Source organism: Columba livia, chromosome 4 (assembly GCF_036013475.1).
Source record: "Columba livia isolate bColLiv1 breed racing homer chromosome 4, bColLiv1.pat.W.v2, whole genome shotgun sequence".
NCBI classification, from domain to species: domain Eukaryota; kingdom Metazoa; phylum Chordata; class Aves; order Columbiformes; family Columbidae; genus Columba; species Columba livia.
The window spans coordinates 69,647,490-69,666,717 of record NC_088605.1 but is presented as its reverse complement, the minus strand read 5'-3'; the positions used below and the strand labels follow the sequence as shown (position 1 = coordinate 69,666,717).

At 39.6% G+C, this 19,228-nt stretch overlaps 1 protein-coding gene across 50 annotated transcripts in view; it reads left to right on the top strand.

Moving 5' to 3' along the window:
- ANK2 (ankyrin 2) overlaps positions 1-19,228 on the top strand; it is a 365,851-nt gene that overhangs the window by 252,927 nt on the left and 93,696 nt on the right. For 46 of the 50 annotated variants that reach the window (XM_065062198.1, XM_065062208.1, XM_065062200.1 and 43 more), the window contains 6 exons: positions 7,751-7,849; positions 9,945-10,142; positions 13,079-13,177; positions 13,349-13,447; positions 16,690-16,788; positions 17,440-17,637. In XM_065062198.1, coding sequence (XP_064918270.1) covers positions 7,751-7,849; positions 9,945-10,142; positions 13,079-13,177; positions 13,349-13,447; positions 16,690-16,788; positions 17,440-17,637 — 792 coding nt within the window. The remainder of the gene's footprint in view (positions 1-7,750; positions 7,850-9,944; positions 10,143-13,078; positions 13,178-13,348; positions 13,448-16,689; positions 16,789-17,439; positions 17,638-19,228) is intronic. The other 4 variants (XM_065062220.1, XM_065062242.1, XM_065062217.1 and 1 more) reach the window with 1 other exon arrangement.

Sequence of the window (19,228 nt, the reverse complement as noted above, 5' to 3'; positions counted from 1 at the left end):
CCTCCTCACCAGTGTACTCTTTTTGAAACTTGGACTAAATTTAAATTGTGACTCCAAAAATAATTTGTAAAGTAACTTTTGTATCTTTTTTTTTCACTTCAAAATCCTACCTTTAGTTTTCTGATTATTTGTTTTATGTAGACTGCTTTCTATGAAATAAGACTAAAGAACGGCAGGTATTAGTGGTAGCAGGAGGCAGAAATACTGGTTCCTTCCGTCTCCTGTATGATCTACCTACATCATACAAGAAGAAGCTGATGAAACTCTGATCTTACTGAGGAAATAAGCCCATTAGTTGGTCCAACATTATGTGACGGAAGAACAAGCATCTTGCACAGCAGTGGAAAGTGGGGGATCTGGACTCAGCTAAGCCTTTCAGTCCCCTGAGTCCTGAATGTCTGTGCCCATCATAGCATGCCTAACAAAACACGTCCTCGTGGGCTGCCCGTCACTTTTTACTGGGCTCAGTCCTGGGCACAAAGTAACCTCCTCTCTGCAGCAATGTCACACCAATACTTCACTCTTTATTTTGCCAATCGATTTATATGGGCAGAGTTAATTATTTAAAATTGGATTTTGGAGTCAGCCAGGAAAATGTGGTCATCTGTGCAAATTGAACTCCACAGGACTCATTCTTGAAAGCTGCTGGTTATAAGCACTGATCTGCAAAAATGTGTCGCCAAGTAACAGAGGGTGTTTCAGACAACAAAATTTAGAGCTGGACATAAGAGTTGCAAACTAAAACAATATAGTTTTTGTTTAATGAGGTAGAAAGATAGGGATACTCTATGCAACTGCCCTTGTGGTTGATCCAACCTCTGCAGTTACTTTGCTATTAATTTAATTGACCATTTGTTGCTTCACAAGCTAGGGTGACAATTGTGATTATCATATAGCTCTATATGTGATTATGATTTTGATTTCTGATTATTTATGAAATTATGTCTCTTGTTGTTTTTTTTTTTTTTCCTTTTCCTAGTTGAGTTACTGATGATGGGAAATGCCACCTCCCATGAAGGTGTGCAGTAAATCATCCCTGGGCAAATTCTCCACAATAAGTGCCTAAAATCTCATAGTAAAGAGGCTTCTAAATGGTAATAATATGCTGCAGTCAGTATATTCCACGTACTCATAAGCACAGTAGTCATACAGAAATGGTCCATTTGGTCTGTGGAATGACAATATTGAGTTCACCCATTTCCTGCTCAGTACTTGGGTGTTTATTTGGCTTGTGGGACAAGCGGGCCCAGGTGACTGTAAAGGATTTTAAGAGGTCAAGGTGTATTCTGTTCCCCAGTCACCCAGAAAGATTGATGTGCAGTTGTGAATGAAACTGAAAGAACAGGACTTTGCCCAGCGTAGGTGGAAGGTGCTAATTTTAGTCTTCTCATTGTCGTGGCTTCCTGCCCTTTGCCAGCTGCTACATTAACTCAAAAACTGTCAGCACGAAGATATCAGTGAAAACCCATAGAGGTATCCTAGAGCACATCTATCCCAGTTTGCACAGGCTCAGCAGCTTCCTCTTGCTTTCATCTCCTGCCTGCCCCCTGCTCAAAGGCCCACGGTGCTGGTCGGCTGTGTGTCCTTCACAGTGGGGGAGATTCCAGAGCTTTGGCTTTGCCGTCAGTCTCTCCGTGGCGTGATCTCGTCTTCATGCCAACTGTTTATATAGTCTCGGTGTCTTTTTCTTTCCCCTTTGCTTTGTCCGCATGCCTTGTGTGCTTTGCTATGGCCGTGAGTATGTAGGGTATGGAAGAGGTAGGTTGTGTGTTGCATGCCATGCATACGTGTGTTTTGTACTGCAAAGGAAAGACTTGCGCCTCCCCCTCCTTGGTACTAACATGCTTGCCTTTCCATACGTGCCTCTTCATTCTCCTGAGGAACACCTGCATTCTTCCAGCAGGCCAGATTCACTGAAAAACAGTGGAATTAAGTGTACTAGGATATTTCACTGCCGGGCAGCTTGGGCTTTTCTTCTTGGTCTCAATATCATATTAAAAAACCCACCCTCTTTTGTTAAAAAAGTACTCATTGCTTTCATTCAGTTTATTTTTATCTTGCTTTATTATCTGACATCTGATGATGCATAAATTAAGATACAAAAACTTCTTTTAGCAGATTTTCAGTGAGCCTCAGTACTTTAATTTTGCCTGGTTAATCTGTGAAATCTTTTTATGCTTGAAAATGTTCCACTGGAACAATCTATTAGGAGCCCCTGTATTGTCTAAAAGAAAAGAAACTTAAATGTACATTCTTCAAAGGGAGTAAGTTATTAATGTGTCCTACTGTTCCATAGTTAATGTTGTATGTCAGAGGAAAGTCCTCCTTAGTGCAGGAATTAAATATTTTCATTTTCTATACTTTTCATAATGTATTTGCTGAATCTTTATGGCATTTCTGACTAGAGTATAAAGATGTACAATTGCAACTAAATCTGCTTGCTACATTTATATATTTAAAAATAAAATTTTACTTAAATTTTGGGGGTTTTACCATTTTTCTCAGCAAACTATTGAATAACTTTTTAAAAGGCAGAATCTTGTTTTCCTTTTATATTGTGTCTGAGGCAAAAATGTAAACTCCATTCACAATGATATTAATAGGGTACTTTTAGTACTATCTGTCATATCTGCTTTTGTGTTATTTGTATTTACATACAAACCTCATCTGGAGTTGTGTTTGCTAAATGATTAATGAGTAAAATTTCTTATGCTAAAACTTTTAATATTTAAAAGTTTACCTGAATAAGAACTTGAACTTTTTTTAAAAAATTAAGAATTTAGCTAAACTGCTGACCAGTAAAGTTTGGTTTCAGAAGCAATTGTGTAAACTGTGGCTAGGAATCAGTGCGCAGAAACTTAGTCTCTAAAAGAGGGCTGAAAATTCAATTTATTATTAAATCGATGCTGTGTGGTCAAGAGTAACATGGCACTTATCAGTTCTCATTTTGAGAGAAGGAAAGCACGTGTAACCTTCCTGAAACATAGTAAGGGTTATTACAGGGAGAGTTATTTTAAGCATTTAAAACCAGAGCAATGTCAGCACAACCAAAATAGATGTATTTCTATTAAATATATGAATATTCTGATATAATGGAATAGTAACAGTCAGGATGTTCCATCACTACTAAATGGCTTTAGCAGTATTCTTTACGAATGCAGTTTTTGTAATATCTCTATTTGTATAATCTCTCTATAGAAAATGTATAGGGAAGAAGGGCAAGAATGTGAGGCTTTTGTAGAGTTTGTTTGCTTTTTTACTTTTAAAATACAGTGTTATTCACAGACCTTTGACAACTTACTGGTATTTGCATTGTTGTGTGACTATGCTAACACCTCTAGGAGAGGTGGGGGCAACACATTCACCTGTCTCAGATGCTGAAGTTGTCACACATTGTGTTTTTTCTATTGAATCTCGCCAAGATTGAAATTAAATTTTTCTTGCTCTGAGACTTTTCTTTAGAATCTTCTTGCAGGCTCTTGTCCAGAATATTTACAGTTGAAAAAAAATTGCTGGAATGAAAGAGAGCATCTAGTCTTGGAATGGAAAGCTTATTGTGTGGGAAAGTAAACATGTTGTGTGCCTGGAGCGTGGCAGCTGGAGCTGGGGAGGGGAGTAGATGTGCTGATGGTGGGGAGAAAGTCTGGTGTGACATTTGGGTTGGAGAAGGGCCACAGAAAAGAAAGGAGGCCCAGCTGGAGCTGAAAGAAGTGGATGGTCGGTCCCAGAGATGTATGATGCCAATGGGAAAAGAAAAGGAAGGAAGCCGTGGGAGGTGGAAGTTGCATTATTTATTTTTTGTGGTGAATGAGCTTCAACACCCCTTAATGCTCATTCTGGGAACCTATTGAGATTTATTTGTAATAGTGTCTCCTTTTGTAAATACGCAGCCTGACAGAACAAGAATGGCTCTCTGCTGTTACCACAGATAGTGGGTTTCCCACCATAAAGCCATTGTAGCAGGATCCTAACACTGTCCTGGCACTATGCTGTGTTTTCTCCTAGTCTTCACACATGCACAGAGCACTAATAATTCATTGGCAGTTTTTGCCATTCCTAAAGCAATGTCAGATTATAAATTTCTAGTCACAATGCAGATATTGATTATAAAAAACGGAGTGGATTCATATAATGTTTACAAGGGAGGGGTAAGGGATGCTGTGCAGATTATCTAAGCAAGCTATATAAATAGTGAGTGACTATTATTTAGAATTATTTAAGTTAACATCTTGAGCAAACACATGGGGCTTTTTTTTGCTGTATTTTAAAAATTTGTACTTTTAATGGCATATCTGGATGAATACTTTAGAGTGTGTTTAATTATGCCAAGGCTCTGAGAGCTTCGAGTCAAGGGAGACCCTTGCCTTGTTCATTTTTAAAGAGATGAGGTTTAGCAGTAATGAAAAATGAAAAGGTCTTTATTTGTCAAGAAAAATTAGAAGATTTTGCATGTCTAACATACAGAATACTAAAATTTTACTTTATCCTTATAAAAATAAGAGTATGCAGCTGCAGTTTAGAAGAAATCTTTGGTAATTTGGCCTTTGATGCTCATGTGTTCTCATCAGTCTTCATTCGAATGAGCACTGAAAGTACACAACTGTCCTTCTGTTAAGATACTACCCAAATAATTTCCGATTAAGAATTTCTCATAAGCACAGCTGTTTTTTATCTCAGTTGCTCTGGTAAGCTGAAGGTAAAGCATTTTAATCACTGTGAAATGACCTGATAATTTATCTTTCTGAGCCCTGTAGTTAGGAGTCATGCACAGAATTCAGAATTAATTTTGCAGGTTAAAAAATGACCAGTGATTGATTTTCAAGAAAAAAAGGCAAAAGTTTACCTTCTATTTGATGATCATCTAAGAGGAAATTAGGAGTGATGGTTTCCATGCATACAGAGAGGAGTGTAGTGTCATTTCTAACAGTGACGCACCTGTTCGTTACATTGCAAAGTGTGCACTAGCAGAGTACTGCGTATGGGAAGAGCAGAATACTAGGTGCAGGATGTTATTTGGAAGATGAAAACATATAGCTCACCATTATGCATTATTTGGGATGAGGAAATAAATATTGGACTTCTCTAAAATATAAATATGTTGAATTTCCTGTCTCCTAGCATGGCAGCCTTTATGCTCATGGGAAATCCATTATCTGTGCTTCAAGTCTGTGTCTCTTCAACCCAGTGTTGTATGTCCTGTCAAATGATATGTTTGATATTTTTGTCAGCCTGTGTTCTTCAATTTACACAGTGTATGAGTTAGCAATGGAATGATTTAAAAGATACGTAGGCAGAGGCCTGCAATAGATTTCAGAGCGAATAGATAATGGTACAAAAGAGGACTGGTTTGCCACACCAGTGTGTCTCCTGTTGCTGGCTAATGTTAGTTCGGCCTCATTGTATTATGTACTAATTCTTTTACTGCAACAACTCTTCCTTTTCACTCTCCTTCATCTTTGAAGTAAACAGAAGCAAAAATAGAATCTACAGTATTAAATATACAATAATTTTAAAATATACATGCTGTTTTCCCCAGGGCAGAAAGAGGAAAGTGTTATATGGCAAGGCTGCAGAGATAGGAAATGGTGATGCATTTATAAAAACTGTGACAGGATAGGATAGATATAAAATTTTGGTCTCTACTTTTATAGGGAATTATAGATAAGAACAGAGGAGAAATCATGCTTTTAAACAATTTAGTTGCTATTATTATGAAAGCTAGCCTTTCTTGTGGAGTTGATGTGTTTCTTAGCTTGTACTGTTCTTTTTTTTCTCCCTCTGGGGATTTGCCTTGTTTTTTTCAAGAGTTCACACAATTCTGCCTTTGTTTTGCTGTTCTATGGAATAGAAAAACATCATAGTCACTATGCAGATAAGGAAAGTGAACTTCCTACATTGATTAATATGGAGCAAAAAATGCCAGAAACTGTAAAGAAATACTAAATACCTTTCCAAGAAATACATTTGAGATACATTCTCACCTTGGGAAGTATGTGTATGAATCCCTTTGGCAGCGAGATGGACATAAACCTCTGTTGTGCATTTACAGACTTGATTTAGGATACTCTGAAAAAAATAGATAAGCTAGTAGTACCCAATTCCTTTACATTGCCCTGATCTGCCAGTTGCTGGACAGCCTTGAATTCTGTTTGTGGGTTTGATCTTGCATCTGTTGAATTTCATTGCAAAGCTTCCATGGGATTTAGTGATGCCTCTGAGATGGTGAGTGTCAGGGCACACCTGACACCTTCACATGATACTGAAAAATCTCTGGAAACAGTAGATACATGAGAAAAATTCCTCCCTGCAGGCTTCAGTTCATCACTGAGGTGGAGCTTTGTGCTCTGCTAACTCAGGAAGGTGCTCTATGCTTTTGAAACTGAGGATGAGGGAGGATCTAGTTCTTGCAACTATCATATGTAAAGTATTAAAGGGCTATGTTTGTGTAGCCAAAATGATGTTGCAATTGCAATGGCATTGGGCAATCTGGAGCCACTTTTAATTGAACTGATAGTAGTAGAAGTAAAAATATGGCATATAGACTTCCCCCAAACTCCAGCAAGACAAACAGTGCATCTGTGTATGAAGCAGGGTCACTAATTCATACTTAAGGCCATGCTATTGTATTTTTGCTACTTTTTTATCCTGTAAGTAATAGATCTTTTTCATACCAGTATATTCATCTTTTAATCATGCTGTACTGGATTCTTTCAGAAAGGCCCATAGAATAATAGCATCTACCTCATCGAAGACAAGCAGTGTGTCTCAAACGGAGAAGGCTTTTCTTGTGATTAAAAGCTATTGCCATTTCACCTTTATAAACCTCTCTATTGAATGAGGATTGACGAATTGTCAGAGTGCATGCTTGAACAGTATCAAGGTCAAATGAGATGAAAACTTGGGTTTCTATATCTTATGATTTTTCTGTCATTCAGCACTATTATTCTTTTCCAACCATTTTTCTTGCTTCATATTTGCTGTGTTCTTATGCATAAAATCAAAACTGTAGCAGAATTGCCTAGAATGCATTCTCCTATCTAAGTGTTTCATTGACACATCTTTTGCTACCACTTCTGTGACCATTACTGAGCAGCCTGAGCAAGTCTCTAGGTATAAGGTGGTGTTCTGCAATGGCAAAAATATTGTGAAGTTGGTGCTCTCACAGCAATTTTAGCAAAGAATTGTTCGCTTTCTGTTTGCCACTCAATCTCAGAAAGGAAAGGTTCTGTTCTGTTTGTTTCTGTTTTAAAATCTTCTTTCTCCTGCTGCCTGTTTAAAAACAAAACAAACAAATAAACAAAAAACCCCCACAAATAAATTCTAGAGTAAATTTTCTAGCATGGACCTTTCTTATTTCATCCCTGCATCAAAAGAAATCCAAATGACCAGACGTGATTAACGGAGCAGCCTTGGCCCCGCACACATTATTCAGAGAGAGGCAATACAATATTAAAGCCGTGCAGAGGAGAAAGAGGGGAGGAGGCAATGCATGCTCATGTTATCCTCTTTGATAAAAGATTTCAACACACAGTGGGCTTCCTCTCTGAAAAGGTAACCTTAAAGTGTCCTTTACTCGTGCAAGTAAGAATAGGGATGAAACTTCATGTTGTAGCACCACCTGTAGTTAGGAGTCCCCAAAATAAACTTTTTTACATACGTGTGGGGCTGTGTTCCTGGAAGGGTGTTCCTCAGCATGCCAGGATGGACAGCTGGGGATGTGCTCATTTGTTTTCCCTCATTTTACTTCAAGGATGGACTTACCCCTCTCCACTGTGCTGCAAGAAGTGGACATGACCAAGTTGTGGAGCTGCTTCTGGAACGAGGTGCCCCACTGCTTGCAAGGACCAAGGTGTGTGTCTTGCTAGGATATGTTAACAGCTCTATGTAACTTGCCACAGAATTTTTAATGTCACTGAAAGGACAGAGAAGAAGACAGGAACACTTCTGTTCTCCCAAAGGAAATGTATTAATGGCTAAATGATCCAAAAGTAAGGTTTTGGTTATATAATTAGGAACCATCCTTTCCAAATATATATGAAACAGTATACACTTCTTTGCCCTTCTCTGTAATATCAGACTAAACATATGATATACAGTGCTAGTGCAAGCACTTCACTTCTGTGGCTTCCTGAGACCATCGAGCACAGAGATGGGAAATCTGGGTCAGTGACTCCTAAGAAATGATTCCTGGTATGTATTTTCTGATTCTTCATATAAGCTAACTAGGACCTGTGACTTGGAGCTTCTCTATGGGGCTATTTCAGACTTGGAAAATCATTTCAGTGTGGCCTGACTGATTTCTCAAGAGTGTGCATCTTAGATGAATGCATTTCCTACGAATACTGTCACTTTTGTGAAACCAGTGAGATAAAGATACTTGCAGTATAATAGCAAACCCCACTGAGCAGCACTTTATATCACAAAGGTAGCTGATATCATGAGGGGGAAAACAGTGGTATAGAGTATTGCAAATATGCTTGAGGTCCCCTGCAAGATCAGGAGGGACAATTTAAGTATTGATTTCAGCCCATTGTACTGTTTACTCAACCCTACTCCCTCAAACACAGCTCAAAACAAGGGCAATTAGCATATTCTGACCCATAGTTATCCTTATTGGAGGCTTGAGTTTTTTTCTCTTTATAGTCTTTGGGAGGTTTTATCACTGGGTTGCATGCATATCAACCACATCAAATAAGGACGTGCTCAAGCTATGCATCCCTGATAGCACCAAGTAGTCCATGTCCTCCGTTTTTTACAGGAGAGATCCACAGGGAGATCGGAAGTGTAAGGAAAAAATTCCTTGTAGCTTCACTGATTCCTTTGGTGGGAGAAGATGGTTAGGTGAACCCCATCTGACAACAGCCTCACTTACTAAGAGGTAGAGAGGCTCAGAGGAACAGACCCTGCCACATATACTGTGCACACTTCAGGCACGATTCCCAGATGTTGCCATTCAAAGGCAGATGTTGCCAGTAAGGACAAAATATCAGCATTGCCATGGCAGCATCTGGACATCCCCTCTGTGTGGAGAACTGAGCAAAGCAGAACTGGCCAGTGTAAAATTCCCCCCTTCCAGGTGACAAATAAAGTCAGTTTGACCACACCAACACAGTTACCTGTTCGTGCCTATATGTTATAGCCTGTCTTTAAGAACACAATGTTTCTTAATTATCTCATTACATGTAAAATGAAACTAGATTTAAATGTAACTTCCTTTGCTAACTTTCAGCTGAAAAAGTGGTTCCAAACTGGAGGCAGTCAAATTTGTAAATATTAAAAGTACTTTTTTTTGTTTGTTTTTCTGGAAACAAGTTGCTATAAATATTAATAGCAACAATTCTCTTTCCTTTTAATTGCCTGCCTTCCATGGACTTCAACATTTATGGGAAGATCTATTAAAGCCAGAAAGGGCTATAAAACTCCCACTTCCACTGCCCTTTAAGTGTTGTGGTTTGAACAAAAGGTCCAACCATGCTAGAGGTTGAAAGAATCATTTCCCAAGAAGCTCAGGGGTCAGGTTTTACCAATATAGTTTGTTTTTCTGTTGAGCACTTAAAAAAATGCAAGTTCCTTAATAAACATGGTGATGGGTAAGTAGATGCTTTTCCTCTAATTAACACACAACCTACGTTTGTGTTATGATTAATATCTTTAGAACTGTCTTTTAAGGTCAAGATATGTTTTACTAAATATTAAATCATGGGAAAGACTGTTAGATTCTTTTGCTTTGATTAATTTCTGATTTTAGTTATTTATATGATATTTCTCTAGATTTCCCTACATTTGCTGGAACGCAAAGGGTGACTAAGGGTGTCTATAGCTCAGATGCAGTTCTGTATCCGTGATGGGGGTACTCTGCAAATTCACGATAGAATCTTTCTAGTATGTGCCACTATCTAAGTGAGAGGTACTAGAAGTTACTGTTCTGTTTGCTTTTGCCACAGAACGGGCTCTCTCCACTTCACATGGCAGCCCAGGGGGACCACGTGGAATGCGTCAAACACCTACTGCAGCACAAAGCTCCCGTGGACGACGTCACGCTGGATTACCTGACCGCCCTCCACGTGGCAGCCCACTGCGGTCACTACCGTGTCACCAAACTCCTTCTGGACAAGAGAGCAAATCCCAATGCTCGTGCCCTGGTAAACCTGTCCCACCTGTGTCATGTAACAAAGGGCAGATGAGTAGCTCTTGCCAGCACAGCTAAGTGAAAACTCTCTCAACAAACTCCGGCAACCTTAAGTAGTTGCAGTCCCACCAGGGCTTGTCACACCTGCTGGTAACCAGTATTGTATCTCGCATCATTAGGCCTAGTCATGGACCATGGCCCATGGCAAGTGGCTGTAGTATCAGGTCTGGAAGCTCTACACAGTTCCTAAAATCAGAGGCAATTCTAGTTGATGCTAACTTACACATTGGTATTTTATTGCATTAATAGTTTGTTTTCTATACTGTGTGATGTGATACACAAATAATTTTTAAGCTTTCAGCTGAATCAGTAAGCTAATTGGCATAGAGAAAAGATATGAAAAAGCTAGTATTTCTGCATTTATCAAACTATGGCATTCCCTGCTATTAGGTGCCACTATTCTTCCTTTTTAAAAAACAGTTCTGATGCTTAAAGGAAAACAGGTATGATTCCTTTCATTCATTGATCAGACCGTTATTTCCAAACCGAGGGAAAAACATCACATTTGGCTTTGCTAGCGTATAAAGCTCTCAAGAGTCTTTAATTTATCCAAGCCCAGACAAGATTCCAATTTTCTCTAATAGGAAGTGTCCCCCATGAACTGTTAGCTGGATGGAAGTTAAAATACAAATATATTACACTCACTGTGGGAAAGAGGCTGTGCACACTTGAGATACTTGTGCATGGCAAGAAGTCTGCCATCACCTCCTGTATTCAGTGCTTCCACAGAACTTTCCCACAGGCCACTTGGACGTCCTCTCCAGCTTCTTGCCTTCAAGATGATCCTTTGTTTTCCTGTGAAGGCTCTCCCTGTCCCTCTCTTCCCTTACTTCCTTGCAACGGACTTTTTATTGACCAATTTTCTTCTGCCCTCTCATTTTTCTTGGCCTTTCTATACACACACATCCCGTAATCCCTTTTGCTTCCTCTTCTTATGCTTTTGTTTTATCTTTCTCAGTATCATGTTCACTCGGTTGGTCTTTTCAATGCTGTTTTCACCCTTTCTTCTTTTGATTTCCAGCCTCCTGATTATCTTTAGCTGTACTTTCCTCAGCTACCCACACATACATATTGTATGCTAGCCCCCACATCTTCCTTTTTTCCCTCTATGACCAGAAATATACCTTCTGTTCCTCCCTTCCTCCCCTCCCTGCAAAACATCCATCCTGAAATGAAAGGAGAACACCCTCAGGCACTTCTCTCCAAACTGTTTGTTTCTTTTTCCTCTCCCATCAGGAATTTGTAGCTTCTGGATTGTTTATAGTATTTAATATATTAAGCTTATAATTTTTGTTAGTGATAGATTTTTTTCTGCCTTTTCCTCTCCCCCATCAAACTGTTCCTCACTTAAATAGAAGCAGCAAAATTAAATCAACTCAGGCAGTATATTTAAGTGAAAATATGAAAAGTTCTGATACAGTAAAACTCCCTATGAAATATATTTAGAGCTGTTGTATGGGAAGTAAAATATCTAATGGTTTTAATTCCTACTTTAGAAATTGCAGAAGGCTAACAATAGTAATAATATTCAGCAGAGTCCTATGGTGGAAAAAATATACAAATAATTCACTTTTAGCTAGACTTAAAAAATAATTGTTAATGTTTGCAAAATGATTTAGGGATACAAGCACTATATGAGTTCTCAGCTTTTTCAATTTGTATATGCTTTAAAGCACCTTCAAATCATCTAGTAATTAACATTTCCCTTAACAGAAGCTGACTGTAGAATAATCTGGTATATGCCTCTTCCCATGAGCTAAGATTTCACTAAGTTCTCTTTACTGCTAGTTGAGCATTTAGCAATACTGATCCTTCTCGTTAGAAAAAAAGCATTTTTTCAGCGTTATCTAAAAATATTACCTGTGTTTTTCACTTAAATGTTCACATATGGTGAATAATTTGTTTGTTTAGCTTTAGACACACACTTAACCTGCATTAACTATGATAGTACATAAACCCAGCTTGAAGCCAAAAAATGTATTACAGTATATAGTATAAAGACATGCTTAGATATGCACCCCAATCTCACTGAATAAGCATTTTCAAAGAAATGAATATGTGCCGACGGCAAGCACAACAGTAAAAATATTCTCTCACAATACAAAAATGCTAGGTTGCAATCTTGATTTCAGATGTTCCTTTCCCCACCTCCCTTTTGTTCCTGTCCCTGCCCCATTTAATTTTAATCCAAATGAGGGCTGATACCTGGCTTACAAAGCAGAAATAAGAGGGGCCACAATTGCTTCAAGAATGAACACTCCATATTGTGAAACTACAGCTGAAGCAGTGATTATTTAAGATACCTCACAGAATGCACACACATAAACAGACATGAATACAGTATGCTGTAGATCGATGCATAAATATACAAATAAATAGACATAGATGCTTAGATTACAAGATATTCTATAAAAACCAAGGAGGCAGAATGTGGGAGAAGTAGTCCATTCTGTTCTTTTCCTAGAGCGGTACAGAATACGCATTAAACATTTCAAAAGACACTAACTGATTTCAAACCAGTCAGTATAATTTCTTATGTTTTTCCTTGGGGTAGGCAATATTTGGAACTGCTTTAAGTCATTCTTACACATACATGTGTGCAACCTTCGGCACCACGTGCGTGTGTGTGCTCACGCTTTGAAGTCCAAATGGACATGTCTGTATTTGGCATTTGGAGGCGGATGTTCAGTTTCTCCCCATGGCTTGAGAAGAAAGCAGCAGCACTGCTTTGTTCTGCCTCAGATTACTGGGAGATGTCTGTAATTCATAACCTTTTGTGCTTAAAGAAGCTTCTGGTACTCTAACACTTCTGCTCCCAGTGCGCCAGCATGGAGCTGTGTGGAAAGTGTAGCTGCATGTTTTTAACTAACATGACTGTCTTTTGCACAGAATGGTTTTACTCCACTGCACATTGCCTGCAAGAAAAATCGCATCAAAGTCATGGAACTCCTGGTGAAATATGGGGCTTCAATCCAGGCTATAACAGAGGTAGAAAAATGTTTAATGTCCTGAAGAAACACTCCTTCTCTCTCTACTTTTTTGCTTCTTTTTTTCCTCTTTCCTCTCATACCTCACTTTCACTTATGTTTTATTTAAACGAAGAAGCCCCTTCCCTATGCCGGTGCAGAGGAGTAAAACTGCTCTTGCTTTGTTTCGCAGTCGGGCCTCACACCAATACACGTGGCTGCATTTATGGGCCACTTGAACATAGTCCTCCTTCTGCTGCAGAACGGAGCCTCTCCCGATGTCACTAACATTGTGAGTATGGCTTTGACTAGAATCATCTCTGCAGTACCTCCTACGGAAAGGGTCTAGCCTACCATGCACTTCAACCAAAGGTCACATTTTAATGGTGCTTTATGACTGTATTGCATTTTAGGACAAATTATTCTAGCATCCCAAACAGTGAAGAGGGGAAAATGGCAGTTGTATGAGCATTATAAGCTATCTGTAGTTCCATGTATTCCTGAGCAGTGCTTCAGTAGGTCAAGTTTCCCCTAAAAAGAAAGCTCGTGAAATTCATCCAAAACTGAATATAAGCCAAGTCATGGGAAAGACTGTTTTTGAATGATGAAATTTAAGTCCAAATGGGTCTAATTTCTGCTTGCATAGTTTCACTGGCTGCCATGAAGTTGTGTCATTTGTACCAGTGAAAGGGTATAAAATGCTTAAAACCTAACAAACAGAAAGTAAAAATGTTATAGTCAAGATGTTCCTCTTATACAGGAAATTCCGGCAACTGGTGCCTTTCACAGGAACATACTTAAATTTAGAAAATGTGACCTTTGGGAGATAACACAAAATGCAGAACATGACTTACCATAGAAATCAGTGTTTGTATACCTATAGCCTAGTTACCAAGAAGAATAACAAGAACATGACAGTTTCCTGAGTTGTATTTTATAGATAACTTAGTGTTTGAATTTGTCAATATAAACATGTCAATATCAAATGTAAAATATTTAGCTTTGGACCATCTTCATTTTGAAAGCAGCTCTTTACCAGTAAATAATATTATAAATTAAGCGTTTCCAACAACAAAACAAGAAAATGTGAGTAATCCAGGTGCACTGGACTCATCAGTTTTTCTCAGTTAGAAAAATGTTATATGGAACCTAGTAAAACAATGTTGAGCACACTGGATTTTTTGCTTGAATTGTTAGAACAGATTCTTTTTGACAAAACCTCTTAACTGTTTTCATACTTTTTAATGGAAGCAATCTTTATATAAAATCTTTATCAATGATATGACAGCCAATGAGAAATTATTGTGGAAGCAATTATTGTGGTATAAATATTGTGGTGGTGTCACCAGACATTTGTGTGCAGAGTTTAACACTTTACAATTTATGCTACACTTGTGTCTCAGCATTTAATTGGTAAGCTGAAGTTCCCTGTTGAATTACTAACTGTTTCCAAAAGCTGAACTGCTTTGCTAATGCAAGTACAAAAGGATCATTACAGAAATTTGATCTTTAGAGTATGTGAAATGTAAAACTTATTCACATTTTAAACAGCTCATTCTTCAGGTAATAAACTTTATAGAGGTGAAATTCTGCATTAAGATTTGTAGCTAGGGCTGTGGGATTTTGTTTGTTGCATAATTACTAATCACAGCTGGTAATACAATGCTAATTTTAAAATGAAAAGATAAATCAACTCCTGGTGAAGAGGGTTTGCTTTAATAAGAAGTTCATAATAGTAGGTAAGCTCAGGTTGCTGCTTTTGCTTCATCTAGATGGACGAGAAGATGTGATTCCTGATTCTGATGCAAAAGATCTTGACCAGAGTGTTCATTTTGGCAATTGCAGTTTAACTTGATAGTTCTGGGGGAAAAGCCTTACAACAATATACTCCAGCTCTAGAGTTAGGGGAAGGAACAATTAGTACAAAGAAGTGATCAGTCCTGCTGTGTTGTCATAACAGATCAATACAGAGCTCTTGATTGTGGAACTGTCCCATTACCTAATGTACCAGACACTAATGAGCTGCACAGGGACTGTTCCAGTCCACTTTATGACAGTGCACTCAGAGGATGTTGGACAGTGCAAAATTAAGCTAGAAATGCAGTCCTCAAGGCACACTCCCAGTGTTCCTTTGCAAACCCGTGCAAAAAGTACATGCTTTGAACGTGTCATCCATACTTTATTATCCTGACTTGAAATTCCACATCATCCCAGTCAGCTTTCCAAAATTTAATATTTTCCTTCAGATTCTGTGGGCTACAAAAGGCTTGAAACAAGATTCATTCCATAGCCTGCAGACAGAGCCGCACTGCTGAGCGCAGATTTTACACATTTCATATGCTGGCTCAGCTGTGCACAGCCACTGCAAGGGCTTTGAAAGCTGCCAGCTCCACACAGTCTGCAGGAAAAGACCATCTGGAAAGATATCCCCTTCCATCTTGAGGCTCATGTGCCTCGCAATCCCTTGAGAGAGACAGGCTCAATACACTCTTCTCTCTGGTGCAGTGCTCAAGCTGATGCACCGTTATGTAGAAAGCTGAGGAGCATATGTGACCAGAGGAATCTATATGGCAGAATTTTCTGCGAATCAGGATTTTCATTCTGACCCTCTGTACTGAGATGATGCTTGTCTGGGATCACTGTGTTTGCAAATCACGGTGTACCCAAGGCCCAGCAACATGTATATGAGCATTGTAGGGGAAAGGGACCTGGGGGCCTTGGGGGACATCAGGATGACCATGAGCCAGCACTGTGCCCTTGTGGCCAGGAAGGCCAATGGTGCCTGGGGTGTATTAGAAGGGGAGTGGTCAGTAGGTCAGAGAGGTTCTCCTGCCCCTCTACTCTGCCCTGGTGAGACCACACCTGGAATATTGTGTCCAGTTCTGGGCCCCTCAGTTCCAGAAGGACAGGGAACTGCTGGAGAGAGGCCAGCACAGGGCAACGAAGATAACTAAGGGAGTGGAGCATCTCCTGTGTGAGGAAAGGCTGAGGGAGCTGGGGCTCTTTAGCTTGGAGGAGACTGAGGGGTGACCTCATTAATGTTTATAAATATGTAAAGGATGAGTGCCACGAGGATGGAGCCAGGCTCTTCTCGGTGACAACCAATGGTAAGACAAGGGCTAATGGGCTCAAACTGGAACACAGGAGGTTCCACTTAAATTTGAGAAGAAACTTCTTCACAGTGAGGGTGACAGACACTGGAACAGGCTGCCCAGGGGGGTTGTGGAGTCTCCTTCTCTGGAGACATTCAAAACCCCCCTGGACACCTTCCTGTGTAACCTCATCTGGGTGTTCCTGCTCCGATGGGGGGATTGGACTGGATGATCTTTCGAGGTCACTTCTAATCCCTGACATTCTGTGATTCTGTGTATGCACACACTCTTCTGCACTGCCTGTTGCTGGGTCTGAAGCCAGATTCTCAGCTGGTGGAAATGTGGGTCTCTGCACAAGTTTACATGGGTAGAGCTTACACCCTTTGAGCTTCTGTTTCTTCATGGAGGTTTAGGACACTGAGATACTTTTGCTTTTCTGCAGCGTGGAGAAACTGCGCTGCACATGGCGGCACGTGCTGGGCAGGTGGAAGTAGTTCGCTGCCTCCTGAGAAACGGGGCCCTGGTTGATGCCCGAGCCAGGGTAGGTGTTCTGCTTACAATTTTTTTTTTTTGCTTTCACACAAAAATATGTGTAGATCTTCCAGAGAGAATGTGTGTGGTGGACTGACCCCGGCCGGCAGCTCAGCTCTGCTCACCCTTTGCTTACTGCCCCTGTGCCGGGATGGGGGAGATAATCAGAAGGGTGAAAGTGAGAAAATCTCTTGGATTGAGATAAAGCTCATTTAATAGGTGAAGGAGAAAGAAAACAAAACAAAGCATAAACCCTCCGCCTCACAAGTGATGGGAGTGCAATCACTCCCCACCTCCCATAAGCAGACTGATGCCCAGCCAGTTTCTGAGCAATGGCTGCTTTGCAAAAACTCACTCCCTGGTTTTATTGCTGAGCATGATGCTCCACAGTCTGGATTATCACTCGGGGCAATTCAGGTCAGCTGTCCTTGATAAAAGGAAAGCAGTGTTTTTCTTTGTAGTTATCTCTGTTCTAATAAGACTGCTGAAGCTCATCACAAAATTTAACTTGCAAGCACTCCTTTGCTGCCTTTTTTTTGGTACTATTACTTCCTATGATTTCTGCAAGACAAATGCATAGATAGGTCTGTTGGGATCAATGAGAAGGTTGTTTTCAGGGTGGTTCTACCTGTGCTAATTATCTACTCGATTTGAGTTGTAGGAAGAACAGACTCCACTGCACATTGCTTCTCGCTTGGGTAAAACGGAGATCGTCCAGCTTCTGCTACAGCACATGGCCCACCCCGATGCCGCAACAACAAATGGATACACCCCGCTGCACATCTCTGCCAGAGAGGGACAGGTTGATGTTGCATCTGTTCTCCTAGAGGCAGGTGCCTCGCACTCCATGTCCACCAAAGTAAGACAAAATGCTTTGTGTCTTGTATTCTGGTAGCTCAGGCGGTGCGTGGTGGCCCGTGGCCATTCAATGGAGAACGTACTTTCACACTAGGAAACTGAGCTAGTTTTGGTCTTTTGATTTGTTCTTATTAAATCTTAATCAACAGCAACCTGATAGACTGAAGTAATGTATCAGAAGTTAATCAAATTTTGACAGATTTTCTTGTCATCTAAACTTGGGAGTTTGATTCCTGCTGGAGCCACATGCAGATCATGATAAATACGTGGCCTCAACAGGTTTAAAATATACATTAGGTCCTTGCCTCTTGCTTCGCCATTGTGTTATGAGTAGGTCTTTTTCGGCAAATATTTTCAAAGTAGAAAAGTGGGGGATTTTTTAAATGAACAGGCCTATTTATTTTTTAGTACCTTGTTTATTTAAATAGTTAAATAATTCTGGTCTGTACTAGCTGAAAGGAATGTTCCTAAAACATACAATTCAGCATCTGTCAAGCCTCATTTAATGCTGAATCTATTTTCAGTGGTTCTATTTGTGAGGTGTCATACCACACAATAGGCCATTTTGTCTGGGTTTATAGAAGAAATAGTCTGCAGAATCATTATTTTGTTAGCCAAAAATGTTTACCAATAGAATCCTGACAGCGATGATCACATAAGAAAACAGCTAGCTGCAAACAGAATTATGTGCCAAGGTATATTTTGCAAATTTTTTGCATGTGATTAAGGGATTCTTGCTGTTGTTTTAGATCTGAAAAAGTGCCCCTGATTTTACAGTTGAAGCTTAAAACATATTTTTTGTATAATGGGGTGTCTTCTGGGGTTTAAAAGACTAAACCAGCAATTTTCAAATTATGATCCACAGATTACTTGAAATGCTTGATGTTCTCCTTTTATCCAGCTGTTAAATCACATTAAAATGGCTAAAAATACACTAAATACTTTCCTAATTTTCCATATCACTTTATGGCAATGGCTTTAGTACTGCAGGAACATTATATAATTATGACTAGGAGAAGCTGTAGTCCACGAGATAATCTCTCTAAAAACCTGTGATTCATGAACTGGAAATGTTTGAGATTCACTGACGTAAACTCTTTTTGAGGTGGGATTATTGGAAGAAGATGATAATGATAATAAACATTACATATAACTTTTGTGTCAGGCAAATAGGTCATTGTAGCTCCCTCGAATTACCGTCTGGGCAGCGGTGCAGTCTGCCACCTGCTGTCCTGCATCTATGGGTGTTCCATATCAACATGATTTTAAAAATTAACATAATAGGCAAAGAGCGTGTTCGTTTGATGCAGACCCTACCCCTATGCTTTACTGACAAGCATTATTAAAACAAAAAGGGCTCTTTTTTTAAAGGCAATATTTTTAGTCTTGTCACAATGCATTTCCACAAGCACTGCCAGTCAGGCATGACTTTTTTCAGCTGAAGCTCAGAGGCTGCAGCAGAACTTAGTGCCTGTATGGATACATGAGTTTAAATATAAATCATCCTTCAACAAACTCTCTAGAGAAAGCATACAAAGTTTGGAGCTTTTCTCACTGGATTTGGTTGGTGTTTCATTGTTACTGGCAACAAT